The 19,221-nt window shown below is 41.7% G+C and overlaps 1 protein-coding gene across 1 annotated transcript; it reads left to right on the top strand.

The window, feature by feature from the left end:
• The first annotated feature begins 13,452 nt into the window (after positions 1-13,452).
• On the top strand, positions 13,453-18,902 carry LOC136421874 (uncharacterized). The gene is made up of 8 exons (XM_066409441.1): positions 13,453-13,855; positions 15,140-15,267; positions 16,314-16,476; positions 16,693-16,873; positions 17,010-17,142; positions 17,450-17,569; positions 17,857-17,946; positions 18,279-18,902. The coding sequence occupies exons 1-7, from the start codon at positions 13,522-13,524 to the stop codon at positions 17,926-17,928; spliced, it is 1,131 nt and encodes a 376-aa protein (XP_066265538.1). The 5' UTR covers positions 13,453-13,521; the 3' UTR covers positions 17,929-17,946; positions 18,279-18,902.
• Positions 18,903-19,221: the final 319 nt, after the last annotated feature.

Below are 19,221 nucleotides of genomic sequence, written 5' to 3'. Positions count from 1 at the left end.
CACTCAAAGCCATAGGGCGGACAAAAATCATCTAATATATTCAAGGGTAATTAGGTTTTGATAAATATCAACTACATTTCATGCGTTTTTATACGTTTAATGAAATATATTTACGCTGATTTCTTTAACGGTTGCCATGGAAACGGTGAAAAATGACGTTTTCTCACAGGAACGTTATCAAACAAGCCATTTTGAATGCTTATGAATTTCAGGCATAAACAAGACTTGGCTAACGACGCCAAATGATCCATCAATGATCCATAGGACTCTTAGAAAATATCTTAGCTAGGTAAGAAGTAAGTACAAGTTGTTTTACCTATTAGTAAGATATCAGGTGACATGCGCCATTTTGGCGGCCATCTTGGATCTGATTTATGGCAGTTTCAACTGCTAAATTACGTAATAAATACCAAGATTGATACCATCCTGCTAAATGTTCTTAACATGGCTATAGCTTGAGATACATAGGCATTCATGGTCACCGGTTGTCATGGAAACGGTCAAGATGAAGAACTAATTAACATATATTCTACATGCCTGTAACATATACTTTACATCTTTATCTTGATTTAAATTATTTATAAACTTGCATAATTATATGTTAAAGGTGCAGCAAATGTTTAGACATAACCTATTTTGATTGATTTTTGATATTGACTTTTGACAAAAAGCTGTTCGGGAATTCTTAGCGATCAGTAGGGCAGATCTATTTGGTTGATATACGGTCAAGTTACAGTTTGAACCTATGAGATACACCCTAGCGGACTTCTGACGGCTAAACCGTTGCTAACTGCGTTCAGCGGTTGTAAAATTTGAAACTCAATGAGGCACTGCACTTGAAGAGCATAGTGCTGGTGTTCGACCAGGCACTATACGCAAAAGCTACAGAGATCATATGGAAGCACCCTCATATATTTAAGGACATTGTTCCAACTGTTCTGTCTGTCATTCATTCATTCATTGGAAAGAGATTCCAAGATGCTGGTTGAGAGATATATGCGAAGAATCACACTCAAGCAGAAAATATTGTGTTCTATGGCCTTATCTTAATAAGGCCACATCACGCACTCTCTACCTCTATTTGATAAACTTAGAATTTTGAATATTTTTGACACAAACAGATTTCAACTTGCTCTTTTCACAGCCAAATTCATTAACCATAATCTAGATGCCTGATACATTTGACGACTTTATTAATCAGGGCTCGAAATAGTGGGTGCATGTGCACCTGTGTGCACCCAAAATTGGAACTGTGCACCTAATTTTTGACTGTGGGTGCACCAGTGCACCTAGATATCTTGTAGCCTATAGGATAAGAGTACTATTGTACACTAGTATACAGAATATCCTTTAAATGCAAGTATCAGAAAAAGTCATATAAACTTTTGTTGTACTTTATTTGATGTATCACTTGCTTGAAATTTTAAGGTTAGTTATAGAATTACAGATTGAACTTTGTAATTTTGTTTTGCTGACATTCAACTTCATTCTATCTGGTGCACCCAAAATTCTTTCTGTGCACCTTATTTTTTGCACCAGTGCACCTATTTCCAAAAATGAATTTCGAGCCCTGTTAATTTTCGCTCCCAGTTTCACAATTACCAAACACGTCAAAGCTCAAAGTTACACATCCCTCTATTCAGAACTTCTTTAGCCCAAATGAGTGTAAAGTTCAAATCCATCAATGTTTGGAATAGTCTCCCCACTCCCTAAAGAATTTTACTTCTGTGATAACCATCAAATGTCATCTTCGAGCTCATCTTCTTTCAAATCCCAACTACTTCTAAATATTCTTCTTAATACAGTATATCTCTGGTCTGGTCATGATTTGATTAAATATGCCTTGATTGTCCTTATTAGTTTGTTAACATTTTGAGAAAGGTTCTATTGTACTTTAAAATTCTGGTCTTGGCTAATAATAATGTCTTACTTTTAATCTGTATTATATTATCAGTATTCGATTTTTCGTTATATAGTTGTTCATTATGTTTATTTCATCATTTGTTATACCTTTGTTCGTTATTTATCATATCACTCTTGTAATCGTCATTTGTTAAGTTAAAATGAGGAGTGCTTCTATAAACCTTGCAGGCTTGTTGCCTCCCCCTGCACATTCTTTTGTACTTTCAATCAATTCATTATTGTTTTTGTTTTTATGTGCAAATAAATAAAACAAAAAACAAGTAAATTTTATGGATGACACCAGCGCGCACATTGATTTTCGCCAGATTTTGAAATTTAAAAGATTTTTATCCATCAGCAATGGTCAATATACCGAAAATGGGGCTAAATGTTGCGAATGTTGCCTGTCAGTTCCATCGCAAGAACGTTCTATATGCTGTAACAGTTGTACTCGTCGGAATGTTGAAAAATCTGTAGAAATAATGTTGTAGAATTAGTGTGTATGCAATCTCCAAAAAAGATTGCTCCTCTTCACAAGCTTACAGGAACACACACATACACAGTACAGCCCTCATACCAAACTTGTAGTTGGAATTAGTTTGTAATTGCTGTGACATTATATTGTCAACAACTTGTATTGCAACTGGCCGATGTGTTCTTCTTGAATGAAACAATTCGATAACAAGGTCAGATGAAGTAACTTATGCCATGCGGTTTAGGTAGACCATTGTCTATCTGTCTGTCCGTTGAAGACAGAATAAAAAGGCGGGGGATTTCCGAGATGTGTCTTTATTCAGACGGTCAGGACAGCGGAGAGAACTTCAGTTGAGGCAAAGTGAGCAGAGCCAGCATTGTGTAGTCACAGTCAGTCTGCCCCATGACTCAGGGGAGTCCAGTGCCTAGTGTACGGAAAACCTTGTCTCTGCGTTCTTGATGTGCTATGCAAACCCGGATGTAAATTTATCATGATTATATTGTTGACGTCATTGTTAGTGTTTTATTGAATATAGTCATGAAGTACTTGGTTGTAATACCATGTTTTGTCGCTACCATTCCTTTTACATGCTTTATGGTATTCACTTTGAAAATGTAGATATCTTTTTTTTGCCGGCCCTTGTTTTTCTGACCGCACCCAATTTGGAGTCTGCAGAGGATGTCATCCATAAAATTTACCTGGTGTGGCCTATTTCCATAAAGTCTACAGAACGAGAACGCCGAGGGTCGGAATGTGGGAATCAATTCCGAAATACTCAGCCCGAGCACAAAGTACTGCAGTGGAAAACAATAGTTCGGAGACCTCATATCTTCATGAGACATAAATTGCGCAAATTAGGCCCTCATTTGCATAATTTATATTCAACCATGTTCACTGCCACAGAACTTCCAAATGCCAAAAAGTATAAAATTCCAGTTATCTACAAATATGTAATTACAGTATTTTCTCTTTGATTATGCAAATTAGGTCTTATTTTGCATAGCTTTTATCTATCAATATGCTTTATTTCCCGGTTCCATATGTTGCATTTTTAAACTGTCGTACCATTGAATGGTGTGGGTTTATAAGATTTCTCCATTAATTATGAAAATTAGATTCTGATTTGCATTGTTACCATTTCATCATATCAAATAACACTTAAGCTATCCACATAATAGAAACAAGTTTACACGTTTGGCTGTACATGTATATCCCTTTGTGGTTTGACCAGTAGATGTCGGGCCTCTGGGGAATATTTGAACCAGTTTCAAAACTAACAGGTGAAAACTGTAACAACACGCCTAGAATGAAAATATAGATTTTCCTCGTAAGTTACTCAAATGTCAATGGGACCGCCTTCTTTTGTGACTCAAAACAGTTTCAAAAATATTGGCGGTATTGCGCCTTTACACTAACAGGTATCTACTAATTAATTTTGTACCGCGTTTGCCGATTTTTAGCGCACCTTTTTGGTTAACTTATTGAAGATTTTTGAAACGTTTTGGTGCATTGGTGACAATGCGCCGTGCAGATATGCAGAGTCACTAACAATGCAGTGAATGGGAACCGGTTTGGGATTTTGGGATTCGGTGCAATTAAACGGAATGTGTGTTAATCCGAGGTGCAATTACAGTAAGTGTCTTCTTCTGTATCATAAAGATCAATTAACACGTTCTCAAGTTTTGTAGTAACTGTATATTGTATTGGTATATATGTAGGAGAACACATTCCCCAACCTTGATATCAGTCTCAGGTCTCTGTAAACCGTTGATCAATCTTGGAAGTTAACAGAAATGAAGTAGGCAACAATTTGACCGTATATCAACCAAATTGATCTGTACTACTGATCGCTAAGAATTCCCGAATAACAGCTTCTTTATCAAAAATCAATCAAAACAGGTTATGTTTAAACATTTGCTGCACCTTTAAACATATGATTATGCAGGTTTATCTAAATATCATTTAAATCAAGATAAAGATGTAAATTATATGTCAAAGGCATGTAGAATATATGTTGATTGGTTGGCGTTTCTGTAGGCCAAAGATGGTGCATTCCTGACGAGATTGAGCCGCAGATACAAAATCTTTAAAAAATGACAGTTTCCATGGCAACCGGTGACCACCAGTTAACCCAAAACTTACCCATTTTCTACAATTGCACCAAGGCCTTACCACCACCCAAAAGTTTTTAAAAAATCGACATTTTGTCCTTTGCTACAAGGTATAAATACAGACAGACCCTCTTAAAATTACCCATGATGCATTGTGATATTTGCGGCGATTTGATAACATGGCCGTTGGGTGTAATTCTTAAAACCCGTATAACTCCTGATATTTTTGACGGATTTTGTTGATTCAAAGCCCAAAATGCAGAAAATGATATGGCCTATCAACATAATGTATAAAACAAGACCCCATAGGTAGCCCAAATAAAGGCCTGATTTTGGAAAGTAAACAATACATTTTTTTACACAAAATTACCCCCAAAAATGGACTTAAAAGGCTCATAGCTTCTTATAGAGTCAAATTATCAACCAAAAACATACTATTTCGTGATTCCTGTGGTATCTTTTGCCTACAAACCGATTTTCACCGAAAATTATTGATGTTTGATATTTTGTCCCAGTCCTCTGAATTAAGTCCCAAAAATCGAAGTCCATTTTGATGACGTCACCATATCACGTGATAATTCCTAAAAAGCTGGACTTTTGACATTATTATCATGCATAATTATAAAGTAGAGGAATCAACCTTTTCAAAAAAGTAAGTCACCCTTTGTCCCTCTGTTTGGTACCAAAAAGCTGCTTGGCCCATGGACTAAATAGAATAAGACAGCATTGTGTGGTTTTTGTCTTCATTTCCATTATAGATAGCCCGTATATATTTCTATGAAGTTCTAGCCATGATCATACAGAGAACGAGGAGACATTCGATCAGAAATCTGTTATCAACTATCTCCCTATTATCTGAATTTACCATACATGAAAGAAGGGCCGACAAGACAAATAAAAACATCAAGATTAATTTATTCATCTATTTCAGCTTATTACAGAGGGACACAGGAGATTCTCTTTAAGTATCCCAGTCCAAATTAAAACAACCACAGGAGATAACTGATGATAAACAAGACTTAGTGGAATCCACAAAAAGAATTGCATGAAGTAAACAGTAATGGCAACTATGAACTGATAAGTCGTTTCTGAAGAGCAACAATGATGATAATAACAATTATGGTAACAATAATAATAATATCATCAACAATAATGATAACAAAAATGTTAAGTCACAGAAATGTATATATGATACTTAATCATAGAAATGATAGTGAAATGAAATATCTGAATGAAAATTTTTAAAAGGAGTCCAGTTAGGGCATTGGCAGTGGGTGAGCCGGCATGTGCATGTGTCTCTGGGCTCGAATCTGTTAGTGGTAAGGGAGTGGTAGTGAACTAGGGTAGCTTTTTTGAAGATAAAGAATTCTGTATCCCAACCGGATGCTAGCTTTCATTAAGGACTTGCTTTCATCTAGCTAAAGATCGACTGCTAAATGGGGTGCTAAGATTGGCTGCTAAACGGGCTGCCGTTCTCACAACTTCAGCTTGTTCAGAGCACCATATACAGGAGCTATCGAGCTGACCCCACAGTTAGGGCTGCTCATAGGAAAGGCTTCATAAAAATACTAACCCAAACTTCAATCTTAAAAATTCTTCTCCACTAGAAAGTCACAAGGGTCTAGTTGATAACCATGCAAAGAGAACAAAGGGCTGTACAGCTCAAACTCCGAGGAAAGCTGCAAGCTTCAAAGAAACCCTACCTTTGACCCAGATTTCTAAAGTATCCGTCTGCATAACCCAACAACTCACATCTATCCTTACGCCAACTAAAATGGCAAACTGAACAAACTTCAACCAAAATACAAATGCTCAGACCCTACCTGTTCCTTCTAACCCAAAAAGTCTTCAGATTTGGCCAAAATTTTCAAGGAAAAGAATGATTTTCCATTATTTTAGGCAGCCCTATCGTTTCAGCCCATTTTTTAGAGCACCATATACCAGGAACTATCGTCTCAGCCCATGATAGTGTTTTTCAGAATGAACCCCGGACTATCAACGTCCCCCAGGAAATGCTCGATCACTTCGGAGAACAGATTTTTCTCCCAGACACCAACCCAAGAACCCCCTGACATACCCTTCGTCCTCCTCGCGCTCTTAAGGAAAGTACCTTCTTGGCTATCACTCCCAAACACTTCTTTCATCTCCAGACTGACTGCGGGGCAAATATCGAAGCCGATTTGCTTCAAAACTTTGAGAACGATGTGTTCCTTGTGTGTCACCAGTTCGTTGTACCTCAAGCAAGCATGGAAGAACTTTGTCGGGTCTTCCTGGATGAGGTCGAATGCTTTCTGCATACGCAGAAGCCAAGACGACACGGTAAAGAAGGGTTCCCCCCTGAGTTCTGGGTACGTGGTCAAACGCTTGTTTTCCGTCAGAAACGCCAAACACGGTTCCATGTTTACCATGGCTGGGACGCCAAAGAACACGTCGATTCTCAAAGCGGTCTTGAGAAAATAGTTCCAGTAGCTATCGTTAAACCCCACACTGAGCCACGAATCGAAATAACCCTGCAAATCTCGGTACAAAAAGATGGTCTTAGCCTCGGGCACGGCCTTCTGGAGAAGGTCTGCGATGAAAACGGCGAAGCCTCGGAGTTTGTAGCAGATGACGGGCCTGGAAGGGTCGTTACGGAGGAAGTAGAAATTGAGCAGGGTGTTGGCGCACCTCAGGACCATCATGACGTCATCTTCTTCAGATGACGTCAGTTGGAACCCCCGGGCCTGGTAGTACTGGCGGGAAAAGTCAAATTGTTTTAAACCTTGATTTCCATATTCTGTATCATCTTCGCCAGCTGAAAGTTATGTTTTGGGTAGCGTTTGTGTGTGTATGTGTGTGTGTGTGTGTATGTGTGTGCCTGTGTATGTGTGTGTGTGTGCCTGTGTGTGTGTGTGTGCGTGTGTGTGTGTGTGTGTGTGTGTGTGTGTGTGTGCGTGTGTGTGTGTGTGTGTGCGCGCGCGCGTGTGGGTGTGTCTGTTCGTCTATCAACACGATAACTTAAAAATCCCTTGATGGATTGTCGTAATATTTGGCATGAAGATAAGATTCGGTGGGGCCGACTAGCGGCTTGTAATGGTACTGCAGCGGAACTCCCAATTGTAAATAACCTGGTTATGTAGTGTATAAGAATAGACGCCTTCCTTGAATTTACATCTAAAAATATGGCGATTTACCTCAAAGAGCGAAGTGTACATATCAGGCTCCGACACGGCCTGCACTTCTTTTGTCGCCTCAATGGCTTTGCACATCAGAGTGGAACCACAGCGCCCTGGAAATAGGGAGGGAAAGGACAGATTCATTAATGGTTCATTCATAAAACAACCAAAATCACTCTACCTGGGCAAAATGTCATCCAAAATCATACTGCTAGGCAACAATGTCATAAAAATCAACACTACTACTGTCAGTCAGTCTATATAGACAATGACACAAAACTGCGCAAACAAACAAAATCAATACTCATCATCATCGGTCCTCCTCTTACGAGGTGGAGCAAGTGAAGTTTGTTCTACAATACGACTGTGTACAAATGTCGCAAAAACCATACTGTTGGACAAAATGTAATCAAAAACTATTTTGCTGGGCATTGATGTCAAAAAACATATTTCTTGACAAAATGCTCAAATGCTAAATTGCCTGTCGGTAACAGACCATCAAAAAAACACGAGTTATTCATGTACAAAATAAAAAGAGTGGAAAAGGAATCAAGTTTTGTTGTACGTATAAAGTCACTGACGAACGGAGCTGAAACGCGTCCGACCGTTTACGCAATCTATCCCGCTGCTTGAGTCACTTTTGTATTGTTTTGTTGTACTGTTTCACCTAAGCGAACACAGAACTTGAATTATTTTCACATCTTTTTTTTCGACGAAATGAAAGGACGCCCACCAGTGCTGTGCAGAAAGATGTTTCTGACTCCTGTGACTTCGCCGCGAACTGCGTCTGCCACTGCCGGGAGCAAGTCGAACGGGATCAGCAGGAGTTCCTCGGCGTTCACGCGCTGGGCCTGGAAGTAGAACACATGTTGCATCCCATGTTGTAAAGCCCCCCCCCCCCCCTCACTGGACCCGCGGCACGCTGGCGGCGTCGCTGCGTCCTAAACTGGATGTGTGTTACCCTTGACTTTATAATGGGATATCATTCAAAACGTACAAGTATGAACAAAAAGACAACAAAACACACAAAGCTTAAAAAGATTCGTTTTTTGTCGAGGCCAGCTGGGGTTTCACAGCGGTTTGTGTAGACTACAAATTTAAAGTAGGTCACGTAAACATTTAGCAACACACTAGACACATACATATATACAAGGAGAGTAAGCCTTATTGCTGCAAGCACTCTCGTGTTGTAGATGTTGTAATATTCACCCTAAAGAAGAACGGAGCTCTGGTGATATCCACTCCGCTCCTGACTTTCACCAGCCCGAGAAGCCGTCGGGCGAAGTCCACGCTGTAGACGGAGAACTCAGCCCCTCTGCTCCTGAGGAAGTCGGCGGGGTCTAAGACATCTTCCCGGGCCCCCTCAGAATAAGAAGCCCGGGAGGTACCATACCCCTCGAAGTCGCCCAGCCTGGTCATAATGTGGGGATGCTCCCTTCCCGTCAGGAAGATGTTCTTGCAGCGAACCTTGAGGAGTGACGCCATGTTGTTCAGTGTAACGGTCGGGGATTTATGATAAGATGACCCACTTTTAAGTAGCGTAAAGGTCTCTCAGATGGCCTAGATCTAGATTTTGCCCAGGACTTTGGACTGTTCAAAAGTAGTATAGGGCGCAAAGTATAAATAAGACCAATTACAACGATATCTGATGGTTTAAAACAAGTACAAAGAGACACTCAGCATTTCACATAGTTTGGTATTCAGCATCTTTATTAAGGACAGCGTTTGTTATCGAGAAACTCTTATTTGTTAAGCACAACACAGCAAAAACAATACTTGTGTTATAATGTATTGTTTATTGATTTCACTCTGGGAAACATATCGCCTACTGGCGGTTTTCAATGTGCCATGGGAGCTATAAACCCCAAGCATAAGCTATCAACATCAAATGAAATCAACGATATAAGAAATAACACGCATTGGTACAAAACTAAAGTAACTTTGAAATAAGATTCTTGTTGAAAAATATATCCTGTTCAACAGGTCTAGAACAAGGTGTAAAACTACAAGGCAGCGGGGAATATACGGTTTTCGCGATATACAATTTGAATGCACCGCAATGCTACAATGATTAAAAAGCACAGTAAAACAAAGAGACAAGTCCGATTTCTATGAGTCGTGTCGGAAATCACATTCATCAAAATTGAAACTTTATGGATATGAAAAGGGTGGCTGCTGTTTTGCTCAATGTTTGCCATGCCTGTGTGCTAAATGGACGGGCGCTTCAATGGGTGAACTTAGTGTTACATCGGCTCTACAAATATATATATATATATGTATGTACATTTGAAGAAAACACAATCGTCAAGGTAACTGCATTGATATATATTACATTCATCGGTTGGTTATCCCTCGCCTGAGCTAATTTCCGTTTCCTGGTCCGATGAAAGCTTGAAGTTGAACTACAATTGACAGAGTGATACAGCGTTCTCGTGGATAGACATAACTGTTACAAATGTATTACAAAGCTGTGGATATATGTCCAACGTCACACCCACATAAAGGTCACACATTTGCTTGCCCATTACATTTCTGTTTTTGTTTCCACACAGCCAAAGATTTCAGCTTGAGGGTGTCGGAGTTGCTCCGAGTCGACCCCTTTCGTGAATGTTAATTATAACTCTTCGCTATCCTTCAGGTTTATAACGTCGCCCTGACCCAGGCGCAGATCCAGGAAGCCATGGACCGTACCAGGAATGGCGGGTACTAACTTGGCCATGAGAAGAGTCAAGAAAGGGTCAAGAGCAACTCCGACACCCCTTTAAGCCCAAAGCAGCGTGCACGTAGCCTCCTTCGCAGACTTCCGGGGGGAGGTTCTCTAAAGGGGGTTGTGTAGCCGAGGGACGGCCGATGAACAGCGTCCATCGGCTACATATTAGAGACCCCCCCCCCCCCCAATATATACGCGGCTGTCATAGGAAGTCTGCGAAGGAGGCTAGCGTGCACGCACGTGTGTGTGGAACCAAAAACAGAAATTAAATAGACAGCAAATTTGTACCCTTTATGTAGGTTTTACATTAGATATCTATTTGTATGAAAGAGGCAGACTGAAATGTTAGTATTTGTACCAACTGAGCTTTGAAATGCATCTATGTCTACGGGTACTTTGTATGGCGTGTCTGCTCACTGTACGTTGTATGTTATGTAAATCTGTTGATTGTGCTCCACCTTCACAAAAGGTCATACCTACAACCTGTTGAAAGGACCATGGTAGAGGATAGAGGATCAAGTGATAAACTGTGCTCCGTGTTCAAGCATTTTCACAGTCTTCGTCATCACTTATATGATCTTACATTGTTGACTTTTTTGTGTGTGCTCTCACATCGCGGTTTTGCGGTATCCAGAAAAACCGAGTCAGTTTGGCTTTACCACACAAGAACAATTAAAACGTTTAAACTAATCTGATGACTCCTGTCCTTGTACAGAACCATGTTTCCGCTCCATGTGGTGTTGTAAGAACTGGATCCGGTCTCCGGAAAAATTGCACAATTCACACTTAAACCACCCGAGTGGCCTTAATTAGGATCCATGAGAATGTGAATATGCTGAGGTTCAACTTGTACCTGGTTTTAAACTCACACAGCTCACAGGTTCAAATGGCTGACAGCAAGAACAACACTTGTGTCGATGATCAGCTGGATAAACAGTAAGTCTACAGGGAAGTATGTAATAGACACCTTTCAGTTTTCAGTTTATTCAGAAAAGCAGTCAGCTCGCAGTCGGTATAAAAACAAACTGAATATCGCTGATTTTACAACTTGTGAATACAGAGATATATGTACAAACATTAATAAACAATTACAATACATGCCACAGAAACGCCTAAAACAAAGTTGTACGTAATGCCTTACAGAGAACGCCGAAAGTAAGGACAGGAATGCCATACACACTAAGTGACATTAAGATGATTCGTTATACAAGCGGATGGCCTGGTGTAGAAATGACCTTCTCAGTCTCTGTGTCCTGGCAGCTGGCACAGTAAGTGCAGTGCCGTTTCTAAGAGTCCTCCCAGTGACCGTAGACCTGGCCGGCGGCACCAGGTCATGGAGGGGGTGACCCTCGTCCAGCATGTCCCTCAGTAGCTTCACTGCCGCAACCTCTCGCCGTTCTTTCAGCGTCGGCAGAGGAGGCACCTCTCGTCTTCCCCCCAGTGAGACGATACGGAGTGCTCTCCGTTGTACTCTTTCGATTTGTCTCTCCTGCTCCTTACTACACCCTACTAGTAGTACGTGCCCATATTCGAGCACAGGTCTGATAAGTGTGACGTACACCTGGACCAAATCCACGACACTAGTGCCCTGTTTAGTAAGGAGCCTAAGATAATGAAGCCTACGAGAGGCCTTCGTGACCATGGATGTCACTTGGTTATTAAACGTCAAGTACCTATCCAGTATAAATCCCAAACCCTTGGCTTGTTCAACCCATGGCACCTGTTGTCCCCCTAAGATAATCTCTGGTGGGACAGGAACTGATCTGTTGAAACATATTTGCATTAGCTGACTTTTGCCTCCATTTAAAATCATCTTGTTGTCGCTAGCCCATACATCCAGCTGAGTCGCTTCCTCCTCCACTGCCCTGTCGCTGTTTGCCACAGCCACATGGAGAGATCGCGACAAGCTGACGTCGTCAGCATAGCCAACATTTAGTGTGGAACTATACACTGGTGACCTAGTGCTCATAAAGAGCAAAAATAAGTAGGGTGAAAGAACACCCCCCTGTGGGACTCCTGATGTTAAAGTGTGCCAGGTGCTGAACTTGCCATGGGTCACGACTCTTTGCTGTCTATGTTTGAGATAGTTGTGTATCCATGCCAGCATGTGTGGACTCACTTGTAGATTGTTAACACACATCAGCAGCAGGGCGTGATCTACCCTATCAAAAGCTTTACTCATATCCGCGAAAAGTGCCCTTACGAGTGTTGGCTTTTTGGAGTCAAGAGCAGATAACCAGGTTTGTACCAACCGCACCAATGCTAATGTGGTTGACGAGCCTTTCATGTAGGCATACTGGTCCCGGATGACCATGGTTAGTGCAGGGAGTAATCTCTTGAGAACGCATCTCTCGAGCAGTTTTGCCAAAACAGTTAGAAGGGAGACTGGTCGAAAGTCCTCCACTTGTGATGCTCCAGCAGCCTTTGTTACAGGCACAACATTTGCCGACTTCCACACTGAGGGCACTGTGCCCTTTGCATACGAGGTGTTGAAGAGATGGCAAACAACAGGTGCTAAGTCCTCAGCACAGTCCTTAAGCACCCAGTTTGGGACGTTGTCCGGCCCACTAGCTTTCCTTGGGTTGGTAGTCTTGAGTAAAACTTTCACCTCGCCAATCGAGCACAAGTCAGGACACACGCCTGCGAACGGAAGCGGGAAGATGTCAAGGGACTCACTCTCACACCCTGCTTTGGCGAAGTACTGACTGATGCTCTCTGCTGACAGCTCATCTGTGATTGTAACTTTCCCACTGCTTCCTGATCTTCCCAACTCCCTGTTAATGCACTGCCACCATTTACGAGGGGCTTCACCCCTGAGCTGCTGGATGCAGTGACGGTAATGCCAGTTTTTGGCTTGACGTATAGCAGTGTTGACCTTCTTCCGAAGGCTTCCGAAGGCCAATAGCGCACGGCAATGCTTCAAATCTTAAAAGCACAGTAAGGTACCGCTGAAAAGACAGGTCCAATTTCTAAAAGTCTTGTTGGAAATCACATTCATAAGGAATACAAATTCGATGGAAATATAAGATACGGTAGCTACAGTATTTTTCTTATTGTATTGTATTCACGGCTGGATTCCAGGCTAATTTTGCCGTGCTTGTGGAGAAGTATTAAACTCAAGGTGCTGGATACGCGCTGTTTGCGTTCCGTTTACTACGCCCCCAGGCGATGATGAATAAACATGTGCATGCTTCCCTGACAAACGTAAGTGCAGAGTTACTTTTCACCTTTTACCTACCCAACAAAAGACCGAGTTTCCTCCCAATACGTAACCGCCAGGATTTGAGCGCCATGACGATGTTCGCCTGCCTGTTCTTGGTGACGCTGGTATCTATGAGTTGTTCTCAGCCGACCTACAGTCTGCCATCAGACGACAAGTGTGTCTGTGACGTCAGCCATGTGGTGAACTGTAACAACGACAGCGCGCTGAGGGCGGAGCTCGATCTGCTGAAGGACGTCGTGAGACAACTTCTTCAGGCGGGATCCAACTTCTCAAGCTTAGGTTAGAAACTTCGGAAACTCTTGCCTAGTTGTCATTTTTGTACATGTCATAGACTAAGCGTTCCTGTACTCTGATGTGGTTTGCCTGGAATAGGGAATGTGTTCTCTCCGATATGATCAGAGAATCAAGTAATTTGTAGTTGCTTTACTTCCTTGTAAATGAGGAAATGGGCTATGGAATGAGTGTTGACGACTGTCGACTGAACCAAGAAAAGGTTTTGCATTATTTGTTCTTGTACGTCATACGTGTGTCCTTCCTGATCCATGTACCTGTGCTTGTGGCCAAACGATCTGTCTGACAAGGGTATCGAAAGTTAAATAATACGAACTCGTAAAGAGTAATCAGAAAGCCTTGAAAGTTACGCCCGAGTTAACGTGTCCAATTTGGCAGCGTTCTGCACTAGTGTGCATGCCATGTATTTGCCCAGCGGCCAAACGCAGCACCTAAATTATCAGAGACACGATTACACTTTTCATCACTGCTGTCTGCAATTTAGATATCCGGCTATCAAAACTACACCAGGTCGCCAGCCAAGTAAATGTGATAATAGAATAATAGGCTATATATTTTCGTATTTATACTTGATGTAGTCATTTCCGTGCAAGGCGTTGTCCAAGGGTGAGACAGAAGTGGTGCTGTGTGTGCGTTGGAATCTAGAGTTGTATGTGCGAGACAGAGGTGACTGTGCGTGTGGAATCGGGAGTTGTGTGTGTGAGACAAAAGTGGTGCTATGTGTGTGCGTTAAAATCTAGAGATGTGTGTGTGCCATCAGTGGTGATGTGTATGTGTTGCATGCTGTGCCTTTGTGTGTGTGTGATGACCACGAGTTGTGTGTGTGTATTTTTGCAACACTTGGCCCCCGATATGCCCCCCCCCCTCCAACATTGAAAAAAGGAACGAAGTCACGCTTCATGGCATGCAAGGGAGTTACTGGTCAGTGCAATCAAAGAAGAAATGGGCCAAAACAAGCCAACAAATACATTGTTATGGCAGCTAAAGGCAGACATAATGTCCCGGGTAGGGACGAGAAACAGTGCTCTTTCAGCCTGGCAATGCTGATTAATAAACAAATATAAGGTGGTCAGCTATGAGTTTTAAAACAACTTGAAAGCCATGTCCTTGTTCCTGTACTTACAATTACAAGTTTTGATACCAGAGAAATTATCAAGGGTTAGATGACAAATCAAAATCACGTTTTCGCACAAGAAAATAGACACTTGCTCGCCAAACGTTATTTATGTACCCACTCATTTCTAAGCTTGCTGTGTTGTGTTTGTATCCCAGGCTGTGCACAAGGACCTGCCGGTAGAGACGGGCGTGACGGCAGAGATGGGCCGCCCGGTCGGGACGGCGCTCCGGGGGGTTCCGGAGAAACTGGACCGGCAGGTCCTCCTGGGCCTCCGGGTCCAACGGTCAGTTCCAATTCTAGAAGTTATAGAACATAAGGACTGGAAAGATCGCAGATAGTTGTAACCAGATTGTGATATCACACGCTGAGACTAGTAGCGATTTAAACACACACACACACACACACACACACACACACACACACACACACACACACACACACACACACACATAGATCAAATTACTCTCAGCCATAAGTGGACAGGTCCGTGATGCCAATTAAAACAAGAGTTCGGAGACCTCAGATCTCCATGAAATATTCTGATTATGTAAATGAATGCCTTTTGTCAGTTATCCAGCTTGGAAGATTTTAACAAAAACGGCCCTTCAGTTCGAGAACCAGCTACTTAGAGGATGAAAATTACACAATTTCTTCCTTATATCAAAAGCTATCTGCCACCAAAATAAATCAAAACTATATCCAGGTCAAAAGATACAAAAACAGGACGTTCTGCTGCAGTACCAAGGTCACATACCAAGGTCATATAACAGGTAACGTACCTTGACCTTCGTCTTCCCAAAACCTACCCACATACGAAAGATCATGACAATACACCAAGAGGTTCTTAAGTTATGCACCCTCCCGAGCAGGCCCGATATGCTCGGTACGTTACCTCCCATACCGGCCCTGCCATCTCAAGGCTGTGAAATCGCTTCTGGCGACGTCAGCACCAAAACAACGTTAACTTTCAGCCAATCAGCGGGTTTGCTCAAGCTCATCTTCTGCAAAACCGCAAAGGACGTTGGAAAGCTTTCAACCAATCAGGTTACGTCTAACATCTCTTCTTTTGGTTCAGAACAAGATAACGACTGTTTGTGCCGAATAAGGTCAGCTAATCAATTATTTATGAGCGAGTGTCAGTGACGTCGCCAGAAGCGATTTTACAGGCTTGAAATGGCAGGGCCAGTATGGGAGGTAACGTACCGAGCGATATCGGGCCTGTTCGGGAGGGTGAAGTTATGCTAACGACAAGAATCCAGCAACACAAACACACCCAAAACAATATCTCCATTTTTCATGGAGATAAAATTATGTGCCTTCTTGTTGCAGATGAAACCTGAGTCCGGATTGGTCGGCTACTGGCCGCTGAATGAAGAACATGGCGCCCGTGACGTCAGCGGCTATGGTAATGACGGAGTGAAGTTCAACACGGATGTGGCGGAGGGGCCGGGGGGAGAGAAAGGGGGAGCCTTGTACTTCCATGGGAACACAGGTAAGGACGCTAACGTTTATTCAAACGTTTATTTACCATCCAGAATACTTTGCACCAATGTATTTGTTCATTGAATACCACTTATGATATTTCTCCTCTATAACACAACCAGGGACACTTATTCAATCTCACACATTAGATTTCTGAATGGCACATTATGTTTGGGGTGGTCAAATATGATGATAGTTCTATTGAGAGATCTGTTCATGTACCCAGGTTCTCGTGTGGAGTTCCCCAACAACGGAGCGCTGGACACCAGGAGTTACATCACCCTGCAGGCCTGGATCTACCCGCAGGGGATGGGAAAAGCACCGATCTTCAACTACCAACCGGCTGGCAGTACAAGCTATGGGGTTCACTTCTGGCTTCATCCTTCCGGAAACGATCTCTTCATACGGTGAAACATTTTAGAAATATGACAACTTTACATGTCTAAGTTCACGATATTGCTGTCGTGATTTAATCATAGCCAACAGCTAGCTTTCCCGACTATTAACGGGAGGAGGTCATATATTGATTCTCCTTTTATATAGATTGAATGATCGAAATGCCCAATTCCGAGATCAGCTAACGCGGCCTGGGATAACCCAAAATGAGTGGCAGTTCATCACGGCTACCTACCATCGCACAACAGGCATCCAGAAACTCTACCGGAATGCTGTAGAGGTGCAGTGTCCTTAAATTACCCTTTAATGATATATAGTTTAAGAGCTTCACCAAAATGCAGAATACAATGACTGCCACTGCCATGTCCGATCTCCATCAGTTTCTTGTTATAAAGCTGCTACCAACTCAATGCAAGTATCATCATGAGCATTACTGCAATTCATTTCTAGCTTGCATATGCTCAAATGTAAAGCAAACACAAACGAACGAACACAAACGAACACAAACAAACACTATCAGGGATATTCGTACCGTTCGTAGTACATGTATGTAGCTTCCAATACATTTTTTCAATAAATCCGAACAGATGGGATCTCATCAGTTGGGAGACGTAGACCTGGGTACCCAGTATCCTGTGGCCATGGCGGCCCGTCCGGCATTTGCAGGAGACAGCCGTGCCTACAAAGGACGCATCGCTCACATGCAGGTAAACTTCTCTTGCTAGGTTTGTGAGCTGTCGTCGTTGTTATGCTTTCATTGTTTAGGTGGAAACGTAGACTTCGATATATAGAAGCATTTGTTTGATCATGTTTGTGTCCTTAGATTGTTAGGTCTAGCTAATGATTTTGTTTGTCGTAGATTCTTCTTCGAGAAGTTGATAGTTGAGTTTAACATTTGTGATGTAAAAGTTGAATATCATGTCATGCTACTGATGTTAGGTTATTTTGATATAGATAGATGAAATGTTGATTTTAACCCTCCGCCATCCTTCAGGTTTATAACGTCGCCCTGACCCAGGCGCAGATCCAGGAAGCCATGGACCGTACCAGGAATGGCTACAACTAGATACTGGTCAAGACTCTGGTAAGACTGCAAAAATACTCACACCGTTTGTAATGTTTTATGCGTATAAACGCAGCAATTGGAAAGAGATAAAGAACGACGACTGCAGATGTTTCGCATTATACAAAATAAAACAAAGCGAAAAACAAAACAACAAAAATCGGGCACTTTTCTAGAACCCCTTACAAAAGTTTGCATCAATTCAGTATTGCACAGCACAAATCGGGCAGATCGTTTCCTAAAACCCAAAGCAAATCTCCCAAGGTTTGCATCAATGTTCTACAGAATGTGAAGTTTGGGTGAACTGTAGCGTCTTTGATCTGCACATTAAGAAAGAGTCTTGTGTTTTCCAGCCGTCCCTCGGATGAGGCTGTGATGGCAGTAGAGAAGTGAAACTCGACATGTCCGATTCATCTTAGAGTATATTTAGTCGCTTCTTTATGATATATAATGATATTAATGTACTACAAGAAAGGTGATAATGGTTTAAGGTCGTTTTGAGGTACACATAATACTATATCAATTATTCTATACTTGATTATGTAGATCACTGTTGTTACATAAATAATGGAGCTTGTAATAAGAGTATTTGCTTAAGATTTTGTTATGTTATCGCATTAGATATCACTCTAAGTTCGAACCAGCAACAATTCACAACAAACTTGCTGAGAAACGTGTAGTTGAGGAAAACGTAGTATCGACCAACAGTCTAATATCAATAGATGCCATCCTTAATATACATAACGATATAACAATAGACTCATCTGGTGTGTATGCTTGAGTATGTGATACTTAGAATGTATATTTACAGCTCATTATTAACAAAAACAATGTTTAAAGAATAATATCTATAGTATCAATGGGGTTAAGGGCAGTATAACACTTATGTATTTGGAGGACTGTACGGTCGGCATAGACAGGAATACAATGAGATGCATGCTAACTTTGCACAAGTAAATAGAATTGGTCTCTATTCTGTTATACATGTATTGACTTCGCTATTTCTTGGTAACAATCGTATTTTCAGGCTGCACCGTTATTGTAGCAGTTTAAGACACTTGTAGCTTATCAAAATAACTGCATGTCAATTATCTGCTTGGTCATTAAACATATAGGACTGTACAGTGTGTTTGTAACCTTCTTTGCTTTGTTTCTGCGCTTGGAGTGACAGATATAAGAAAAGGAAATGTTTTGTTTTCAAAATCTTCTCTCTACGAAGTTTGGCCCATGCGAACACGTGCAGATGGAATAGTCCAAAACACTTTAGTTGTTAAACATGAGAATGTAGGTTTTAAT

The sequence above is a fragment of the Branchiostoma lanceolatum genome, chromosome 16 (genome assembly GCF_035083965.1).
Source record: "Branchiostoma lanceolatum isolate klBraLanc5 chromosome 16, klBraLanc5.hap2, whole genome shotgun sequence".
Classification (NCBI taxonomy): domain Eukaryota; kingdom Metazoa; phylum Chordata; class Leptocardii; order Amphioxiformes; family Branchiostomatidae; genus Branchiostoma; species Branchiostoma lanceolatum.
The sequence above is the reverse complement of the archived record's forward strand: the minus strand, read 5'-3'. Positions and strand labels throughout refer to the sequence as shown.